This window comes from Drosophila ananassae, chromosome 3R (assembly GCF_017639315.1).
Source record: "Drosophila ananassae strain 14024-0371.13 chromosome 3R, ASM1763931v2, whole genome shotgun sequence".
NCBI lineage: Eukaryota > Metazoa > Arthropoda > Insecta > Diptera > Drosophilidae > Drosophila > Drosophila ananassae.
In genome coordinates, this window is record NC_057930.1 from 27,761,468 (window position 1) to 27,783,583 (window position 22,116).

A 22,116-nucleotide genomic window follows, 5' to 3' on the forward strand; every position below is an offset into this window, starting at 1 on the left:
ATTCTCCTGCTGCAAAAACAATTGAATATCGTGCCGTGTGCCGTCATCAAACCGAGTTTCTGTGAGGATTCCCGCCCTCAGTCGCAATACGGAGCGTTTAGACGGCTAGTGGGTTTGTGTTCTGCCTGATTTTATTTTAGCCCGAGCTAAATGCCAGAGATTTATGTTTATGGTTGCGGGATGTTGGTGTCTGCTCGGCTCGTGTGGGGAATCAAGTTTGCCTCATATGTGCGGGTGTCTGTCGAAATACTACCATTCAGTTTTGTCACATCCGAAATTCAAATAATAGCGTTGGGGACCCGACAATATAGAAACTATATCTTAAAAAAGTAGCGTCGTAGTAGTAGAGTATATTTGAAATGTGTATTCTTCTCTTGTAAATATTTTGCTACTAAATAACTCTTTAAACTCAAGCTACAAATTGAAACTACTCGAGGTGACGTACCCATCGAATGTCTCAACTTGAAAAATCTCAACGTGAACTCTGTTTAATCTTTTTGAAGTGGCCCAAGCGAATGTATTTTTGACATGTCCTTGCTGGAAAATACTTGTGCCTTTCCGACCCCCTCAGAACCTGTCACTCTGTCTGTGGCCAACTTTCGTACGAAAAGTTGTTGATAGATAGAAAACGGGGCCAAGGGTCAGCAGTCAGGAGTCGGGAGTCGGTAGTGGGTAGTGAGTAGTCAGGAGTAGTAGTCTTCGCCACACCAGGGGACATGGGTAATTATCGAGACAATGCGCGCGTCCTTTTCCCTTCCCCGATCCCAGTCTCGTCCTTTGTCCCTCGCCCCTTGAACCCGCCCCAACAGGCTACACTCGACTCCTTCTGTCTCTGGTGTACGATGTTTTTTTGTTGTTTGCCCGGGCCAGGAAGTGCAGTAAATTGTGCGACACAAAAATAGTACCTACAGCAGGACAATGGCGTCGGAAAATGCGCCATGCAGTGCAAGCTGTGTGAGGAGCCGGCCAGTGGTTGGGGGCAAGTAGCACTGGCAAGGAGCTGTCCTGGAAAGGATAGCAGAGGACATTCAATATGGGCTGCACTGTGCACAACAGACGCTTGTCAACAGCAGACGTGACTAGACGACAACAACATTGGCGACAAGAACAACGGGAACAGCAACCGGTCCGGCAAGACAAAACACGGAGGCGGGCATGGATCCAGCCCAAGCAATTGTGCATTAAAGAGCTCCCAGCCAACTAATTCCACTCGTCAGGATCTGAATATGAGAAAAAACATACAAAATGGAAAAGTAAAGCTTATTCGAGACTGCGATTTCCATTTCTTAGATTCTGCATGAAACCGATACATGTGTAGGAAACCTTTTATAGTTTTGAATATCGCATAAGTCAGCCTTACAAACTATTAAGCAGTAATAGAGTCTGTCTAAAAACTTAAATATTTACTTACCTTTTGCAGTTCAAAACAACTTAATATGTCAATTAAAGAACCAATTTTATAAATAAAAATAATTCATGTTATTGAATAGAATTATCAAACCTTATTTAAGCCAGTTGTAGGCTCACATGGTGGTATTTCATCAAAAAACACTGCCAATAAAATTACGTTTTCTTATAAATTTCTAATAATAAATGAATTGCAGCGTAAACTAGGCGTTAGAGTGAACTAACGAAGTGGGGTTTTGTAATCCATGGATTAGTGGGTGGGTCCTGTTCCTTTATATTAGTGCGTTGATGCAGAAATGGATGGAAGAGACAAGTAAGAGAAATAATTTTTTCTTTCAGGCACGATTTAAAAAATTTAATGAGCTCACATAAAAATATTGGTAACTATTGAAAATAGTTCTCCTTTAAACATGATGCGTTACTGATTTATAAAATTTTATGAATTGATAGTATTTATAGTACTGATTTACGTACATTGTCAAAATTAAATAAGTCACAAATTAAGCATATGAGTTTTCGTATCTTGATGGAGAAAAATGGTCCATAAAAGAGACTTAAAAAATGGCAATGACCGTGTCCCCTCAATGTAATTTTGGTTTATACGTTGGCATGTTTATTCTATATTTTTTTTGTATAATGCTTCTTGGCTGGAAAAAGCAATTTAAGCTTGTTTTGTGTGCTGACATTCCTCCAATGCCCCCATATCAAAATCGTAAGCCGATTAAAAAGGCAATTTCTATATCATACCAAGTCCTTCATAAGTATGTATCTTATGTGTTGATTTTATATTTACGTTGTTGGGCGTTGCCTGCTACATATGAGCTCTGGAGCTTTTCGATTTTTGTTTTTATTATTCCTGATTTTACTCTTGCAACAAACTCAAACAGCAAAGCCTCTTTTCGCCCTCCTGTGTCCTTGTGCCTGCCAGAATTGCCTTGTTAACATCCTAAATACTTTTTAATGCCAATTTATGAAGTATCGTGTGAGAATGTCTAAATTCATAGTATCACCTGATGGTGATGTGTTTTGAAGTTTAAGAAGCTTTTTAATATGCATTTGTACTTAATTTTTCACCCAAATGATTTTTCACTTTTTCAAGCGACTTCCATAAAGTTTTACTTTAGTTCAAAATTAATAGTATACTCCTCCAAGCAGCACTGTCATGTCGGACTTAAACAATGTATTCATAATTATAAACTTTCTAAAAAGAGACAAATAGTTTCAAATGCTCCGGGAATTTGGCAGTTAGCCATGTCAATGGTGCTCTAAAATATGCAGCTTGGACTGATAAGAGGCGAAAATTTCAAAAAGACGACGCCATGGAACTAGTACTAGTACCAGGAGCAGGACCGCAACCAGCTCCAGAATGAAGTCCATTTATAACAAAGCGTCCTGACAGAAAGTGTGCTGAACAGAATGAGCCTCCTTCTCCAGCGGCTATTGTGATGCAAGAATTAATGCACCAGACGTGTCGCTGCGCGGGAGTGCGAGGGAGCTAGAGCTGGAGCCGGAGCCGGAGCTGAAGCTGGAGAAATGAGGAGAGGGAAAAGGATGTGAGGAGCCACTCCTGTCACACACAAAGGACACTCGCTGCTGGAGGAGTGGGCGGCCCACACAAAACAAACGATGTGGTTGCAAATTAGTAGTAAACCACCAACTACATCAAGCGAGAGAGATCCAGGGTGGCTGCAGTGGCACGGATCTCGGAGGCGAATGAGGAATAATTCAGGCAGCTAGTGGGGCGGGCAACCGGGTGGGGCGAGAGGGCAAGGGGAAAGCGGAGAACACACACAAATAGAATTATTCCGTGCGTCCTGCAAACGGATGCATGACAGACAGGAGTCGAGGTGGAGCTGCAGCCGCTAACTTCAAGAAGTAAGCCGTAAATAAAGTGTAGGGATTTAGTACCCACATTGCCAATACCCTCTACTGATATCTTTTGGCCTACATGCTTTTTAAGACGTTTCTATTAAACACGGCGTATGTGCAATTTTATGGATTTGAATAAAAAACCAGATATATAATTTCTATAAGCCGACAATTCCGCCCTAGGGAGAACAACAAGTCTAGGAGAAAAACTCACCACTTCTATGTATTCTATTTTTTTGTAATTATATGAATCCTAGGGTACCAGAAACTGAATGTTATGGAATTTTAATGTGATATTGTTGCCTTAGCAACTCGTGAAGTGAGAAGTTGCTTGTGTGTTGGTGTTGCTGCTTTTGCTGGGCAGTTGTTAGTAGGCAGGATAACGTGTGACAAGGCCGCAGGAACTTTGCGGCCCTGCATCCTGCAAGTGAGAGCGACACAGAGACTGGGGGGACCGTCCAGGAAGTACCGGATGTCACCGGATGTTATGTGTATGTGTGTGCTACTGCGACTCCCTTGTCGTGTGACTTCGGTCATGGTTATGACTCTCAGCGCAGTCTCAGGTGTGTACGTTTGCTCCTCGACTTCTCACTCCTTTCGCATTGGGAAACAATTCAGGCTTTGTATGGTCATGTCAGCAGAATATTAGCTGAGTTTCCAACAGAAAGAAACTCGTATGCATTTTGTAGACATCCACATTTTAGCTCTTATGGAAATAATTTAGAACATACTTTAAGTTACATCGCGTTCACTAAAATCTTCTATTACATTTCCCACAGCATAACTCAATTTGCACGACACATATTTTTCATTTCGAAAGCTATCAGCACGACTCAAAGCAATAATTAATTAATTATAGGAAATGAAATGCCGCAAAGTTTCTCACCTAGTGAACGAATTTCCAAAATTCCAATTTCCCACGCCCCCACAAAAATGTCGGGCGAATTGCCAAACACCACCTGAATTCAGGCTCCTCATTTCCCCGCGAAACATCCCACCTCTCTCTATTATTTTGTCAAATGTATATTTATTACCGGAAATGTAAAACAACAATGTTGAGGGAAAATGAGTGGGGCGGCCAGGAAGGGGAGCCAACGTGAATTGCGACCAAAATGACAACGGTGGCAACAGATGCCGAATGAGGTGGTATCCTTATGGGGCATGGGGCTGGTTCTAAACTGGGGAATATCTGTTATGCCATGGAGAATTTTAGCAGGAAATTATTTTAATTGATTTTCGCGTGACACTTTGTTATTACAGTCTAAATGAGATTTCTGACTCTGAAAAAATAAGACAATGCTAACGAAATGGGACATATTATGGTATCTAGGAGCTTAATTTAACTAAATTTTTAAAAATTGGTTTTATCTCCATGTTTCCATATTTGGAGAAAAATCTATATTTAAGTCCCTTGTTTGTCCTTTGAAATCAGTTATATAATAAAAGGGGCGCAGATCCAGGACTAAACAATCGGTTGAGTGGGAGTAGGACGGTGAGGTCTCCCACTTTTCCGTGTTTTGCTTATTTGTTGAAACAGATGGCACAGTTATAACCAGTTGCCGTTTTAGCTGCTTTTGTTGCTTGTTTCGTTGCGGTCGCCAATGGTTTGGTTTGGTTTTTGTATAGAAATTTTTTTAGTAAAGTTTCGATTATAACTTTTTGAGAAGAAAGCGTACTAGCATGCGAAATTGAAGGGGCCAGTAGTTCAGTAGTCATGGACCAAGTACAGCAGTCATTATAACTTTTGCAAAAATTCCCAGCACACGCACAGGAAAGCTTAAATATTGTTTAAAGCGGTTGACCTTGCCAAGTTGTATTTGTCAGGAAGCTCTGTTTTTGCTTCGCTTTAAACTATTGAAATACTTTTTTGCCAATGTTAGCTTTTGTGGGAATACATTAATGATAAAACCACCGCATGCACCTATGAAATCGTTGAAAAAATAAAATGTATATGGACTATGTGTAATTAAAATCTAACAATTTGGAATAAATGAACAGCGAACCGCAGGAGGCTCCCCAGTGCCAGAAGTGGTTAATGCGCCCCCTGCGCTGTTTTCAATACTAAATTTCGGTGGTCACCACAACCTATTTATAAACATTTACCCGAATTTAACGCACAGCCCGTCCCTGCCAGGTCGTCCATACATTCATACATATTTGTGTGCGGGCAGGCCGTTTGGAATTTCGTACAGGGGCTGCATATCCGTTTGTGGCGGACCACAAACGCTGCGGCTGCTTGGCAGTCGCCGCCTCACCAGCCTGTCCTGGCCCACAGGATCTCTGCCACGCCCCATGGCTTAACCGGTTGATTGCCTTCGCTGCTGGATGGGGTCAACGAAAAAATAACTCCGAAAATGTCAATACCCACGCACAATCGCATTTATCAGACGATCAAAGCCATGAATTTACAGGAAATCGTTTATTTCTTAATTAAAAAGGCGGATGGCAGTTTTTGTATGACGTAAATCTGTTGACCGAAAGTAACAAGATAATGCAACCCCATATTTTCGAGGGGTAACAAGATAAATCCGGGTAAGGACCTCCTGGAACAGAGCGGTATCGACATTTTTCCGCCCGCAGGCTATTCAAAAATAGCTTTGACTTGAATTTGGGAAACTTCATTTCCGCAAAAAAATCGGGTTTGAAGGTTTTGCGAACTTATCTATTTTCCATTTTAATCTGAAACTTTTGTTTGTAGTGCCAAGACAATCGGCGTATTAAAAGCTACCAAATCGAAACAACTACAGACTGCATGCTCTGAGTACTATAAAAATTCAATTACTTTATTTCGGGTCCCTCATCCGATTTTCGCACACTCTCCTCCCATATGTTTGTTCGCCATGTTTCTGCCACAAAACAAACCCAGCGCCCGCTCTGCTCCTTCTCCCCCCAAAAGCCCTATACCACCACCCATACACTCATAGAAGGACGGTGCAGATGCACAGTTACGCCACCTGTCAGTTGCTCTAAACACCAAACATTTTCAACCTCTTTTTACACGCTCGCGAAATTACATAGAAGTTTCCACCCGCTGCCGAAAGAAATGGCACGGTGGTGCCTAGGAGGGACGAGCTGGCAGCGAGGACACACAGAGATGGCGGCAGAAAGGAAAAAGGAAACCATACCCGGACCATTTCGCAACTTGTGCCCATTGCACACATTTGCGGCTCTTCGCATGAGCGCCCAACTTTACTTGCCAAAAACTCCCAAGAACACCAGCATTTTTTCAGTCTCTGTAAGTTTTTTGGCCTGGTTTTCTTTCTATGGTCTATTTCAATGCTGGCTTGCTTTTAGCTGGAAATCTTTTTTGGCGTGTCCTGGGTTATCTGCAAGCTCGAGTGTGAATGAGATGGGCAGGACGACCGTGATAGAGATGAAAGCGTGATTTCTAGAATTTGGAACTTGGAACACAATTACACACAAAGCTATTCAGGGAGATCTACAACTCGTACTAAACTCTATAGGCTTGCAAGCTCCAAAAAATACATACAATTGTCTGTGACTTCAATATTGCTTATTGCACTTCTTACGAGTCATACATAAACACATACTCACGTGTAAAATAATTCAATGTGCTAACATTACCATATCTAAGTAACGATTAGTTTCTGATCCTGTGTCTTTTCCTATTCGGGTGCGGCCAAGACAAATTCGTTTGTGAGCAGCGGCAGCAAATAGGGTCTTGGGCAAAGACGACGGTAGCTGCTGCATTTGTGGGAGCTCGCTGACTGGCTTCTGTCGGTGCTTTTTAGCTTTTAGTTAAATAGAACTTGATGCAGAATCTTTCGGGCTCCTACATGGCTCGGTGTGTGTACTTTGGTCTTGGCTGCGTTTTTGGCACTTGTGCTGATTGGCCACATGTCAGCCACCGAATGATACCCGTCTGTGCTGCAAAAAATTTATTTGAAAACAGTGTTGTGGGCTTCAAATTGGCTTGACTAATTGCATTAGCTGCAGTGAGGAACCAGGTAGTTTCGAATACAGTCTATACGATGCACTCGATTCAATCAGATGCTGTTAATATATTTGATTCTATCAACTTTGATGTTATCGACTGGGGAAAACAAGGATTTTGTAAATCGTAAGTACAGAACCACGCGAGTAGTTAACCCCTTTTATTCCTGCATAATTTATATTACTCTTTTTTCAGCTCTATGTAAGAAGTCGCGCACTTCGAAAAAATGTAAGCATCCTCAATATAAATGGTTTTTAACTCGCAACAAAGTTTCATGCTATCCAGTACTAGCTTGTTTCAATGGTTTTAAATTTCGAATGGACTGCGAACGTCTTTGCATCCTACCCCGCAAAAAGCCAGCAAAAAAGAAGGAGGGGAATGGTGTAATAAGCATTTTAGAAAATATTGAAAGGCAGTTGGGCGCGCAGGCCACAAAAAATTATGGCGTTAAAGTTAAAAATGCAACCACTAAAATAATTTATAAAATTACCAATTTTTTAAAAGTTACTACAACCTCTTATGCACCCATTACAGAGAACAGTACTTCCAGTCCTATTACGATTAAGGAACTCTACGCCCGATAATGTCAAAATTTAAAAAGGTGTTCAAAGAAAAAGGTGGAAAGGTTGGACAAATTTTAAGGATAGGAACATACATTTTTCGAAATATTATTACCACTGCATGGTGAATGAATAAAAAATGCTATAATATTTAATTGAAAAGCTTAACAGAATTCGGTAAACAAACAATAAAAATTGTACAACCTTTACTTTTTACAAGAGCTACGAAACTTAATTATGAGGCATTTAGAGTATGAAATAAACCTCCTGTTGCCATTCAGGATAATTACGGAACATGAAACAACAACACAAAGGGAGCCTGGTAACAAAAATGTCACCCAACAAAAACAACAAATAACCGCAACTACTTAGCAACATTATACACTTCCGTGCCAGCATCAGGATCTGAAAAACCAACCCAAAACGTAATTATTGTTGCGGTAAATGCGGCGCATCCCACCATGCCCCTAGACCGCAGACCCGGCTTTTTAATTTCTTTATAAAAAAGCATGGAAAAAAATGTAAAGTATGAGAAAGTCGATTCGGCGTACCGACTCTGAAATACGCAGTGATATTGAACTTTTAAACTACAATTTAAATTATCTATGTATGATTGGCAGGGAAAGAAATAAATTTGTATCGAGCTTAAAAAAAGAATTTTATTTTGATATTCATTTGAAGCAACGGATGAATTAGAAACGAATCATTTTAAAACCACAATATACCCTAAAAATTGAGGTAAAAACCGACTCGAAAAGACAAACGTAGGAAGTGGGTCCTGTAGAGTGGGTGGACTGCGTGCGAAAGAGAAGTGTATATGTCAGCCTGCCGCGAAAATTAATCCATTTGCTGTGACAATGACTTTTATGCGGTTTCCAGCAACGCGGCGGCGGGGGCCATCATCCGGAATCGCCGGCCAGGAAGGCACTACGGCCGGACAGTCGGCAAAGTCAAGCCGCAGGCGAAATGCGGGCCGGGACGGGGCCGGGCCGGAGACTAACTTGTGGAAATAGACCATGCCGGCTAGGACGGGGAGAGAAGCGGGGCGAGAAAAGCAAGAAAAAAACGCTGGGGCGCTTCACAATGCTGCCACATGTAAATATTTGGCGACATTTATAAAAAATGTTTTCGGACTACCCGAGCCCCTGATTTCGACCGAAGCCGCGAAGCCTTATCAAAGCAATTATCTCTAAGATGCTTGCCCTCCGTCCACCCACTATTCCCAGAACCACGTCGCACAGTGGGAACTGTCTCTGAAGCAATATACATTGGTTTTAAAATAATCTCAAAACTGAACTCTCCAAAATAATTCCCTGTAGGAAAAATAACTGATTTGTCTGTATGAGGATACACAGTTTGAAGCACCATTTAAAATAAGAAGTAATAATTCCGCTGCGACCACTGTCCACCATTGACAGTGACAGTGACCGGCGACTTCTATTGTGGAAAGTACCCTCGTTTGCCGGCCAGTTTCCATTGTTTGATTTGGAGCAGTAACGGAGACAAAGTACATAACATTTCTCTTGATTTTCGCTATCTCTTTCTGGGCCACCACTTTTGCGGCGGATTTGGCAAATGCCGAAAATTGTCAAATGTTGCGGTCAATTGGGGGGTCAAGGGGAGTCGGAGTCAGACAAGTTTATTTGGTGGGTCGTAAGAGCTTGAAAAGTACTCATTGTCTGTGCATGTTTTAAGCCTCTCAGAGCCTTTCAGCCTTTCGCGAAGCTTTTACAAATTCTTATTAGGTTTATTGGCAGCCTTAAGATTAAAGCAAGATCTTTTATACAGGATTCGCTAATACTAAGCACAAATCACTATTTACATTGGGCCTGTGATTGATAAAGCGCCATACTCGATTAGCCGAAAATATTCTGCTTAATGGCAGCCCAAACACCTTGACCTCGTCTCGGGGTTAAATCATTTTCAATCTCCTTGTGGTACTGCTCCCGCAGCAAAGGATCCATGGGTCCCCAGTTCTTCTTCGGTGTAAACGCACCGCGAATCTTCGCGCCCACTGTTTTGCCCGGGTCTCTGATAATAGCCACTATCATCCAGATGGGAAGCTGCAGAATTCCAAAGGCTGTGATCATCCAGCCAATGCCTATGAATATAATTTATGTTGATGACTCGGAAAAGACATTACAATAAAAGTTCTCACTGTAAGCCCAAGAAGGGTAGATCACATTGTTGTAGGTCAGAGGCTCGTAGGTTGCGTAGAAATATACCAGGATAGTGGTCATAATTAGAGGAGTGATAATGCTCCAGCAGAGTCTCCAGTACAGGCCCACTTTGCGTCCCAACATGAACTCAATATCCTTACAAAGACGATCGGTACCGTAGATCCAACCGACAGTATACAGCTCAGCGATTCCCAGCACTAGAGCAATCATTGAGGCTCCAAAGAAGTCCACTAGGGTCAGCATGTATTGTCCTCCCTGAAAAAGTTGAATTTGTTTTAAAGATATTCTTATTGTTTCGGTCGAAGAATATAAGCCTTATTCCAATTTTCATCAACGATTTCTTTGAATACAACAGTACGTATACGTAATATATGCCTAGAATATTACGTATACGTAATATATTCATCTGTCTGGACGTATACGTTTAAACTTAAAAAGGCCGAAATATTATGTGTATTATATGCTTACGGGTGTTATATATAAAAGTCCGATCATAAAGCTGACAACAGCTATTAGCAGCGAGCATTGCCACTGTTTGAAGTTGGGAAACCGATCCCGGATGGCAGTCACTGAACAAGATGTCATGGCAATGTTGGAGCCGATTCCCAGAACAAACAACATAAGGAAGAACAGCACCGAAAATATCTGCGGCAGGCTCTTGAACTTGGCTATGGCGTCCGGGTAGGAAATGAAGGCCAGACCCGCGCCACCCTTTACCACAGTTCCAATGTCATCGGTGCCGATCTCGTGAGCCAAATGTCCTAGGATTCCAAATATCGTGAATCCAGCCAGCAGGGAGGTAACCGTGTCCAGACTGGTCACAATAACTGCATCCCTGTGCACATTGTGGCCGAACTTGTTGAAGGAGGCGTACATAATGATGTTGCCGAAGCACACGGACAGGGAGTAGAAGCACTGGGTCACTGCTGCGTACCATACTTTCGGATCCAGGATCTTGCCCCATTGGGGCCTGATGAAGTAGTAAATGCCATCAATTGACCCTGGCAGAGTTACGGCCCGTACCAGAAGGACCCCCATGACGATGTAGGGGAAGATGGCCAGGAAGTAAGAGGCCTTTCCGGAACTTTTGACGCCCCGACGAATGATGAAAAACACACAGGCCCAGGCCAAGAAGAGGCCAAGGACTAGCTCCCAGTTGGGCAGACCGATTCCATCCTCGATATTAGGCAACTCGTGCAGGACTTCTTTGCTATATATGGATAAAAATGTCTAATTAGGATAGAGATTAGGATCAGAAGAAGCCACCACCAATCAACCATCACCATTTTTACATGCGTTTATGACACTTTCTCAAAAATCAAAGAAAAAAATATTAGGACCGTAATTTTAAAAATTTAAAAAACCTTTTGTTTTGGTACATTAATGAATTTAAATAGAAAATGTGAATTTTAAGGTCTATGACAATATTTCCAAAGCGCATTAATGAATTTCTTAGTAAGCATCATATCCGCATATTGCCAGACAACTTAGCACTTACACAAAATACCATTCCGAACTGGTGATCACCCGCTCAGTTTCTGATTTGATTGTGTAATTTTGCAATCGCTGATCACCGCCATCCACACGAAGCCAATCACTTGCGTCGGGGGCTGAGTTGATGCAGTTGGGTCCCCACTCCGCAAGGCATGTGGCCCAGGGCAATGGGTTGCGGAATGATTCAATGAAATATCTGCCAATTATCGCTACCAGGGCGGCATAGTAAGTGCTCAGCATAAACACCTGGAACGCCTGACCGGCTCCGACACCTTTTTTCATTCGATTTACGGAAAAAACGAGTTACGGGGAAAAAAAACGAGTTAAAACAAATATCAGATGAGTTAAAAGAGAGTTGTGAGCGTTAATATGAAAGTGATTTGAAGAGTAGAGTGGTAACACAGATTAGTTAGTAATACCTTAAAAGAATCTAAACCAAATTATTTGTTACTTAAAGCAAATTTAATTTTTAATTAAGAACAAAAGCAAAGCCAGATCAGTCAAGTTTACGGCCAAGGCCATACAATGTTGTGAATGGTCCCCAGCGACTCAATACAAATATTGACGCTGGCGGTGGTGATGGATCCCAATTGGATGTCAGTCAGATGGAATAATTTTCCGATTTGGATGGTGCAATCGCTGCGGTCTATTGCACCGCCACAACACAATTGATGGCAATAGGCGCTATGATTGCCGGCTCGGGATGCGGGTACTCATTCAATTAGGCCAGCAATAAAGCGGACATCGCCGCCTTTGCGGGCGTGCCATAAACTTGAGTCTACAGTCGCGATTTCGCGACCAGAGCGGCGATAAGATTAACCACAGAAATGCACACACACCGACGCACAACACCGAAAAACATGCGGCTGCAGCCAATCCACCAACCGAACTGGCCGAACAAAGCAAACCACTTACAGAAAATACAGCTCGGCGGATGCCACAGGCTGCTGATGGGGCAGACCATCCGTTTCCATGGGGCTGACCAATTTGGAGGTGTTGCCCTGACTGGACGCCACACAGATGGACTGCCAGTCCGTCCGGCATTCGGCCCAGGGCAGTGGAGAGCGGAACGAATCGAACAGGTAGCGCAGGGTTATGCCCATTATGGCCACGTAGTAAGTGGTAACCATAGATATCGATATCACCTGGCCAATTCCAACACCTACAGGATGCGGTCGCGCGTATGGGACAGGCAGGTTTGTTGATGAACTGAATGGGGATGTACTTTCTGCCTATCGAAGTTGCCACGCTCGAGGAGGTTTGGCTTTTACAACATACTCTCTTTTTAAATAATTTACCGATTAAACATACTCTTTTTAATTCTAGAGAAACAATTGCAGGTCTTTAGCAAAATGAATAAGACAATACATAAGAATGCAAATCTCTGTTGTCCTTAGATTTTTTTTGCTTTAAGAAAAAATACTTATTTTCATTATTTTGCTTAAATTTGGAATTTGTAAGACGATTTTTTCGCCCCAAGGGCATGGCAGCTTCGATGTGACTGAAACTTACTCGAAAACGCTTACCTTTCATGGCCGGACACAAATCGAAAACCTTTACCGAGCCGCGGCTTGAAAACTGGCCAATTACCATTTCCAGATAGTAAATCGGTTTGCCAATCAGGAACAGGACAATGAGATATGGGATGAGGAAGGCACCACCCCCATTGTCCAGGGCGGTGAAAGGGAAGCGCCACACGTTTCCGAGGCCCACGGACATGGCGATGCACGACATCAAGAACTCGATTCCCTTGCCCCAGGTGGCACGTTCCTCCGGCGACTTTCGGGCCTCTGGGTCGGTTGTATTATCACGGGGAACGGAACTGGTGGCCTGTGGAACGATGATTAGTGGCTCCACGGACTATATTACGAATGGCACTTACCGAAATTTCCACGGTGCTGGCTGTGCTGCGGCCATCGTCGTTTACAAAAGCAGAGTTTTGGTAATTCCTGCGGGACGACTCCATTTTGCCTGAAAGTAATTCCAGTCGAGTGTTCTATTAGCATCGGATTGTGGAGTGGAAATGGTTGGACGCCATGGGGAATAGTCTCTGTGGAGGCTGTATAACTGACAATCAGTAGAAACCTAGCTGATCTTGAAGATAAGGAATGATGTCACTGTCACGGGAAAGATAAACCCAGATTGTCAGTCTTTTTAGAGAAAGAGAGGGTTGCTGCATCGCCCTTTAGATACCAAAATTATGGCTGATAAAGAGATGTTTCTAAGCAGATACGAATGGTCGAAAAGTATGATCCACGACGAACCACAATAAAATCTAGACAATGCATTTCTTAATTTGTGGCGATTCATTAGAATAAATAAGATATAATGTATCTTTTCTGACAATTATAGCTCGGACACAAAGTTATCTTATCAAATGGATGTTAAGTGCGGATCTCTAATAAATTGTCTTCATGATGTCTGAAAAAATTTTCTCGACTATTTAAGTTCTCACATTAATTTACACCTCGTTTGATTTACTTCATCAAGATGTGAATCATTATAAGTGTGAAAACCTGAGTGCGGTATACATATTAACCATTGGCGAACAAATATTTTCGTGTGTAAATGTTAATATATTTACAGCTGACTTGACGAACCGGTTGACAGTAGCATGAAATATTGACACGTCTTGCTTGCATTTATTTAGAATTATTAATTGACTCGGAGGTGGGCACGTTTGGCGATCAAAATATGGCTTGTCAGTTTAATTCAGTCGCTTGTTAAACATTCGGCTCTGTTCGATTCATTAAAGGAGTCCATAAATTTGACTATTCAATTAGCAAAGGAATGTATAAATCATGCATTTTCGTTTGAGGTATTTACTTGTTTATTGAAGCAATTATTTGTTTGATGATATTAAAAATGCAACCTAATTGACACTGGTATGTGCAGTCGTTGATTACAAAATTTCTATCCCAGGGTCTAAAATGTTTACGTTTAGATAACTTTATTACCAAGAGACATTTATGATTTTAATGAGAGAGTGATAAAAACGACTATGGTATTGACAATGTCGCATGCTAAATTTCTTCGCGGAAAAACGTCATAAAATGTGATATATTAGTTTGTTTAAAAAATATTTATGCATATAAAAAATGGATATAATATGCTCATTTATTGTACGCAATCTCATCTCATTAATAAAGGCAAAAAACTTGACTGCCAAACGAGCAATGGAACATTAAATTAATTTTATTTTTTCGACCATTTTGAAACTGGTTTTCAATTCTTGTTAAAAATAAAATGAATTCAAAGCAGACGTTCGACGACGGAAAAAATGATTCCCCATCAGATGAGTCAGAGAAGTCGAGATCTATCCCCAGGCTGTGCCTGAACTCTTAATTTATGGAATCTAAAGAGATTGTTTTATGACGTCATGCTTATAAATCTTTTTAGATAAGTTACAAGCAGCTTAAACTGGAAATCTCTTGAAATGCAAGAGGTAATTAATTTGTTTATTTTATTTAAGAAATGTTTTTTTTTGTTTTCTGGCAATGCGTACTGTTCTTCAATCGAATTCAAACACCCGATGATAAAAAGCCACTCCACAGTTTTTTTAACTAAAACACTTCAATCGACTACCGTCGGGGCATTAGCATGCAAAAACGTGTTTTATGGACAACTTGTTGCGGTTACTGCCAAAACAAACAGACGGTAACGATCGATAGACGAATCACAATTATTCATATTATGTATGCAGTTTTATGTTACGAACCCACGTTGCGTATACGTCATAACATTTATGGTGGTGATGGGTCTCAGCCAAAGGTCAGTTCATTGGGTTTTTATATCAAAACCGTTACTAAGGTTGGCCAACGAATGCCCCAGGGTGCTTATATTGGTGCTTGGATTTAGACAAGGAATCCATTTGTCAGGTGTCTTGCATTCTTTATAGTCCGTGTTGTGGTACTTCATGAATCTGTTCCGAAGCAGTGGTGTTTACTTTATGGATTTAGCCCCGACTCGCTCTACCTAATTTGCATGATCTTTGCTTCCTTGAACCGACGTGTTGGTATTTTAGTTTTTACCTGTACTTTTAAGCGTCTTCTTATTTTTCCCTCAGCAATGAGGGTTGCACCTTCGCCTGCGTCTTGTATGCCGGGCGACGATTGAGCTTATGCTGATTTTCTGGTATTGTTGTTGGCAATTTGAATGGCCGATGTTGTTGGTATGTCAGATGTTGAAGTAGGTAAAGTAACAAGCGGCTCTAACCACTTTGAACCGGCTGTAGTTATTTTTGTTGCTGGCCAATTAAGGCTCTTTGCCCAGCCAAGGTTGTTAAAATGTTAAGTGTCGAGCACTTTTAGTTTTAATTCTATTATTTAACAAAACTTTAAACTCAAATTACTGAGCATCTCTGCACACGATTTTCGAATATTTTCGAATTTGTCAAAACGAAAACCCGTTATTATTGCATTAGCCTTTGGGCAGGTGGTCGCCGAGCGCGTTTCCCGATCACGTGAGCCAAAAGCCGAAAAAGCCAAGCCGAGTGCCCGCAGCCAACTGAATGAGCCAGGGCAAGGTTTCGATGGTTTTATTGTGAACTTGACTCTAGAGCCGTTGCCGTATTCAGCCATCGTTAATGCAGGTAATATAGGTGAAAGCTTGGCCTACGGTTTTAGAGTCATTGGGCGTGCGTCCAGACTAGGAAAAGATCGCTTCCAACGGTGTGTGTCTTGGTTCTTGGTTTGAACTTTGGATAAGCCACGATATTGTGTAAAATATATCATTTGTAATTTTCAGTGATTAATTTGAAGTATTTCACTTATTCATAAATTTGTCGGCATTAAAATCTCGTATTATAACTGAAATAAACTTACTGCAAAATCCTTTCAGGTATTCCTTTCAAGAATCGAGGATCTATGATTTTGAAAGGTGAATATGTGAATAATATGGATCTTAATATTTTATTCCAAGGTTATGATAGAAATTGAGAGAGAATCAATATACTAGTTATTGAAGGTATTCCTCTCAAGGATCGAGCAGAAATTGGCAAGCTATAGGCATGGCAAGTGGCCCATATATGAGAGCCTCGGATTGTCTCTTAAATTGTTAAATTTTCTTTTTTTTTGTTTTATACCAGCTTAGCTGGAGATTTTTCTTGCACTTTTCTTAGCTTAAACTTCATTTTGGGGTCTTTATTTGCTTTAGCTCCAGGCTATAAGCCATGGCAAGCTGCACTTACACTTTTCTCATTAAGCTTACCGATGGACCAACACTCACATACACCATATAACCCTATGTACATGCGTTTGTACATAAACATAGGGCCATTGTTCTTATTTGACCAAAAAGAGCTGAAGTCGGAGACGCATCAGAGGAAGGAAGCTAAGCAAAACAACACAAATTGTTATGATAAAAGTTTTTATCAAGTTTTCGTTTCGTTTTTGTGTGTCGTCATCGTCTTGGCCTCGGTCTAGCTCAGTCGTTGATTTTCCCCATAAGATAGGAAAAGCTCTGAGAAAGAGAGATGGCAGGGAGGAAGAAAGGGAAGGAAAGAGTTTTTCGTTGGCTAGCTGGAAAATGCATAAAACAAAGCCCCCAGGGAGTATAGTCCGAGAAGGTGGAGCGAGCTGGTTTGTCTCATAAAATGTTAACTACTTGCAAAAATACTGCTAACTGGTAAAACTTTAAGCCAAAAATCATTAAGTCTGCACAGAGAATTCTGTCAGAGTTGTAGTGTGAGAGCGCCAGACTCTGGGCGAAGGATGTGGGGCAAGAAGTTTCCATGTTTTATGCTAGAAAATTGGTTGCATGGCCATTTTGCGGTTCACTCCGAGCCACAGAGGGATTTTCCCCACGTCCTTTTTAGATGCAACATCTACTGTAGGTTTTGGTTTTTGCCATTATGACTGGGACCTTGGGGAGTGACAAAAGTGGACAATATCGGAACTGGTCACTTCTCAGAGCACAAGCAAATATTATCCCTGTGACCCCTTTGCCTGCTTCTAGCTCGTTCTCTCTCAAGCACACAACTTTTTAATTGCAATTAAAAACTAAGCAAAAGTCTGGGCTAAGAAAATTTTCAATCCCAGGCTTAGCTGCTCCATTTCTGTTTGTTTTTGCTTCCAAATTAAATGACAGGAGCTGAAAGCGAAAAAGTTACACATTTCCTTTTTACGTGTTTATTTTAAAAATTAATTCTAGGGTTTTAAAAAATTATTCAGCGCTTCTGGAAGCCTGCTTCTTAGAGTATTGTCTAGTAACAAATAAATTGAATTAAGTTTTAGTTGGATAATATATTTGGGTATATGCACATCCTTTTGTTTCACATTATGAAATTCTTTCGTATGAAATTCTGGTTTTGTTATTAAGGTTATTGTGCAATTTTCATTATTATGTTAACAATTGAAATCAAAGCTCGCTTGATCCCCCATTGTGGTTAATGCTGAGTCCTGGCGAAAATGAAATGAAAAAGTTTCTTATAATTTTTCGGCACACTAGGATGCGTTCACTCTGCAGACGCTGTCTTAACTGCCCAACTTTCCATGGTTTTCGGAGGCTGCAGTGGGCCGGATATCCATGTCCGACCGCTTCAAAGGCTCCTTTGGCTTTTGTGGCTGGGCTAGAAATCATTTCACTGCCGGACCAAACTCCTCCCACATATCCTCGACTCCGACTACTCACATGTTATGTGCAAGGTAATCTCCTTTATTACTGCGGCAACTTTTGCCCAAAAACGCTGCGCGGGGGTGTCGGGCATAAAACAGGATTTTCAGAAGCTAGGTCGTCGTTGTCGTTTACAACTTTTGCATAACAGGCAATGGGACAAACTGTAAGCATTACGCAAATGTTTATTTGCGGACACAAAAAGTCACCAAGCCATAAAACAAGTTTTCCTCAAATTATATATTGGACAAATCTCGTAAACGTTCCGAGCCGGGCGCTAATTGAAAATGATTCTGGCCTGTAAATATCCTGTCTTCCGCTGTAGGTAAGCAGTCGCAACCAGGATATGACAAATTACTTTGCGCAGTTGAATAATTATTATCAAAATTAGCAAGATTCTTGTTATTACTTGGTTTTTTCAATTTCGAGCGAGTTTATTGGTAAAACTTAAAGCCTTACTAGCATGGTCCTAGACTCCTAAAATAGGATATTTAAATATCCTTTTTATCCGTCCTCGCTTACTCTTTCCTAACAACATTTCTCCTTTGTTTTTTCTATTTGTTCGCCATTTGGCTTTTATTGCCACACGCGCTTAGGGCTCTAAATTTTAATGCGTTTTCATTTCCAGCGTTTCCTGAATATGTTTTTTTAATGGTTTCGTAAGCTCCCAGAAGGAAAGGAGAGTAATATTTTTACTTAATCTTGAGGAATGGAGTGACCAATTGAGGGCCTTCAGTGTTTCACATTGTTTTCTTAGAACTATGCATATTTTTCCGTTTGTATATTTACTCTTATTAGGACTATTCTGCATCCACTCTGTAGGAATAATATTAGCCCTTCTGGCCATGTTATTAGTCAGGCTGACAGAACCAGCTGGCCGCAGAAGATGATCAGTGGATTACCACAGCATCAGCAGTGCTCGTGGCATTGGAGGAGTGAAAGTGGCTGGAGGAGATGCAGCAGAAAGCCGCCATTTTTCTGGCTTGTTTGACAATGGTTGCGGTGTGGAGCATGGAGTTCGGAACATGGCCGCCATTCATCGTCCGTTCGTGCGGAGCGGCAGCCGGAAGCTGCAGCAGATGTTGAACGTGACCATGACAACGATTCCATCCGTACACCGAAAAAAGAAAGAGTGCTTCTGCACCTGAATATTGATTGGGCTGAAAATGACAAATTTAAAATGAAAATCTTCCCTCCATTTGTTACCTAGCTGTATTATTAATCAGAAATGTGTAATAGTTTTATTGACTTTTTCCTTCAGTGTACTATGGCTTACCATAGCCATACAACCACTAATGCTGTGCTAGTTGTTATGGCTGTTGTTCGACTCAAAGAGGCATGCAATGCAAGTTGTTATAGTTAGCTGACTCTTGTGGTGCGTGCAGTTTGCAAGTTTTCCGCTGCAAGTTGGGCGTGCTCCTTATTCTTGGACAGTGGGACAGGGATGCCGATTTCTCAACACCTTATCGGTGGATACACACCAATAATTTGGTGCGTTTTATGTTTCTCTATCCGGCAACGCCGGTTCACCTCCTCCACCCCCACCAGCAAAAGTTGAAAAGATTCTTTGAGACAAAGCTATCGGGGTACTTTTTTCGGCTGAGTCCTTTTTAGCCTTCCTTCCTTTGAGTGTGAAAATGGAAATGTGTCTGAAGGCGTTCAGCTTGTCAAGGGTTAAGCGAGAGGTGAAATTCGAGCTCGCTTCGATGCATCGCCAGGCGACGACTTTTGTCTTCTGATGCCTTTGATGGGGCGCGCCTAATTAGCATCGGGGCGAAACAAATTGCTTGTTAATTAAATAACGCCGAAACATGAAAAGGATTTCGTTCTTTTGTATTTTCTTTCACGCAAAACAGTTCAAGTGGCATCGAACCCATCAACAGCCACTCAAGGCTTCGAGAGAAATTCTGTGAAATCAGTTTGAATTCATTTAAAAAATGGGAATGTAGGGGAAATTAAAAAAAATGTGGGGCATGTTTTTAATTTTCAGTCTCTATTGGATCAGCTTTTTTGTAGGAACAATTAAGGGTAAATAGAGTACAGCGTTTGTCCTTATCTTCTTGTTGCGCCACTTAAAAGGATGAGTCCACAATGTCTGCGTTTGAGTGACCAACTTCTTCTAGCCCTTTCGGAATTAGTACTGCCAACCAATAAACTGCAATACCAGGGCAGGGACTGGAATACCATTCTGTTTTGTCCGTACTGCGATGGCAATTTTATGTCAGCTGCAGTGCAATATGGAAAAGGAGGCGGTGGCCCGAAATTTTGAAAACGTCCATGTCGCGGGTCATTAGAGACACGCGATGCCTGCAACTAGTGCGAGGAAATCGTAAAATCGAAACCACAAAGGGCGGCGGCCCGAGGGAAACGCCACAGTCGAACGAACTGTGAAGCGCTGCCAACCGCAGTTGATGGGCAGGAAAATGCTTTCGGGAAACGGAAGGAAAAGGAAACCGATCGTTGACCAAACACTGCGTCTCTTATGCGTATTCGAGAGCAGTAAATTAAAGGCAAATAGGGGGAAGCCAGGTCCAATTAGCTTATACTTAGATTGAGAGGTAAGTTCATATTTTATTAAATAAATACAAAAATTCTGAAATGAGGTTTTTGATCCAAAACTATTCATGCAAACTATTCTAGTTCTCCCCTTGTAATTTTTTGCTCGCAATATTTGATGCCCTGTGATTTTGCCATATTTTCTTACCTTTGTTATGCTCACATCTGTCGTTGTCATGGCCCGAAGAATTTTTCCATTTTCCGATATTGTGTGGTTGCTGTGCGAAGCAGCAGGTGCATGGACCTAAACGTTTTTCTATTCACTTTTGCCTAATGCGTGTATGAATGTATGTGCGAGTGTGCATGAAACTCAATTCAAAAATACTTAACAAACATTTATTTGAATTTTTCCCTTTTCGTATTTTTTCTATTATTGGCAGCTCCAAATGCTTCGCAGTTGTTGTAATAAAAATGCAAATAACTCGAACTCGAATGGGTTCGGTTAGTCGTATGCAAAGTGCCAAAAGCTAGAAAAATCTCCCCCTCACTTTCTCACTGGGCGTTTCCCTATATTTTCCGTTTTGGTCACGAGCATGCACATAATTTTAATGCCAATTCAATTTAATGGTTCATTTCATATGAAAATTGTAAAAAGTCATGGCTGCTGTGGCCGAAAAAATGAAAAGATGGGACGCCCCGTTGGAACTCCTTCGAATATTTGGTTGGTGATGTCGAATATAAATATTGTTGTTGTTGGCACTTTGGCATTTTGTCATGCGTGATTTTCAGCGTTGACGAAAAAGGGATGAATAGGGGGCATAGGGGTTCTAGAGAGAAGCAGCTCCCCTTTGTATGAATGCAGCTGCAGGCAACAAAAGAATTTTTTTATTTCACTGGCATTATATTTATTTTTGTTACGCATGTTTTCTTGCACTGCCTCAAAAGTACCGTGCAATGCTTTAAGAAATAAAATACGTTCTGCTTATATATATTGCCTATATTAATTATAGTTTACTTCTTGTATATAGTTGGATTATTAACTTCTCATATCTGTAGGGTAATTGGTGTACGAATAAGTTCGTTACCAAGCTCAATTTTTCATCAGGCACGTATTAAATTTGTGAAATATGCATTTGTATTTTGATTTTTCCCATATGTTCTCCTGCACTCGCTCCCATTCATTAGATTTACAGTCAATGTAATTTAAATAATAGTTGCTATGGTAGCTTTTTTGGTATTGACATGTGAAGAGTTCCTTTTTGGTATAATAAGTAATGAGTAGCACAGCATAAACCTTGGTCCTTATGCTAACTGCTTAAATAGAATATGACAATTTAATCACATTACCTTTAATGGCATATATTTTCCTGATTACTTTTTTTTATAGAATACATTTCCTTAAATAAAAATAGAAAGGTGCATATGTTTAATGAAAATTTGTATAAAGTATTTATGTGGTCTATACCAGCAGGTACTCCCATTTAGTTTAATGTATGAAATACTACAAGTTTCTTATTTGAAATTTTGTTTTTCTTGCAGCCAA

General features: G+C 41.1%; 1 protein-coding gene and 2 long non-coding RNA genes across 5 annotated transcripts in view; 1 reads left to right on the forward strand and 2 right to left on the reverse strand.

Annotated features, from left to right (window-relative positions):
- LOC123257401 overlaps positions 1-7,165 on the reverse strand; it is a 67,122-nt gene extending 59,957 nt beyond the window's left edge. The window contains exon 1 of the long non-coding RNA XR_006507444.1: positions 6,832-7,165. This is a non-coding gene — a long non-coding RNA (uncharacterized LOC123257401). The remainder of the gene's footprint in view (positions 1-6,831) is intronic.
- Positions 7,166-7,254: 89 nt separating this feature from the next.
- LOC116654927 lies at positions 7,255-8,010 on the forward strand. The gene is made up of 2 exons (XR_004310077.1): positions 7,255-7,357; positions 7,427-8,010. It is a non-coding gene; the product is annotated as an uncharacterized LOC116654927 (long non-coding RNA).
- A 1,463-nt stretch (positions 8,011-9,473) lies between these two features.
- Positions 9,474-15,983, reverse strand: LOC6497819 (sodium-dependent nutrient amino acid transporter 1). 3 transcript variants are annotated; one of them, XM_001961473.4, is made up of 7 exons: positions 15,497-15,983; positions 13,348-13,436; positions 12,992-13,295; positions 11,470-11,737; positions 10,440-11,181; positions 9,950-10,226; positions 9,474-9,892 (listed from the first exon to the last, which is right to left on the reverse strand). In XM_001961473.4, the coding sequence occupies exons 2-7, from the start codon at positions 13,429-13,431 to the stop codon at positions 9,648-9,650; spliced, it is 1,920 nt and encodes a 639-aa protein (XP_001961509.2). In that variant the 5' UTR covers positions 13,432-13,436; positions 15,497-15,983; the 3' UTR covers positions 9,474-9,647. The 3 variants fall into 3 exon arrangements, with proteins under 3 accessions (XP_001961509.2, XP_014761833.1, XP_044572226.1); XM_014906347.3 differs by lacking the exons at positions 11,470-11,737; positions 15,497-15,983 and adding an exon at positions 12,381-12,627 and having other exon boundaries at positions 13,348-13,507; XM_044716291.1 differs by lacking the exons at positions 12,992-13,295; positions 13,348-13,436; positions 15,497-15,983 and having other exon boundaries at positions 11,470-12,394.
- Between the last annotated feature and the right edge of the window lie 6,133 nt (positions 15,984-22,116).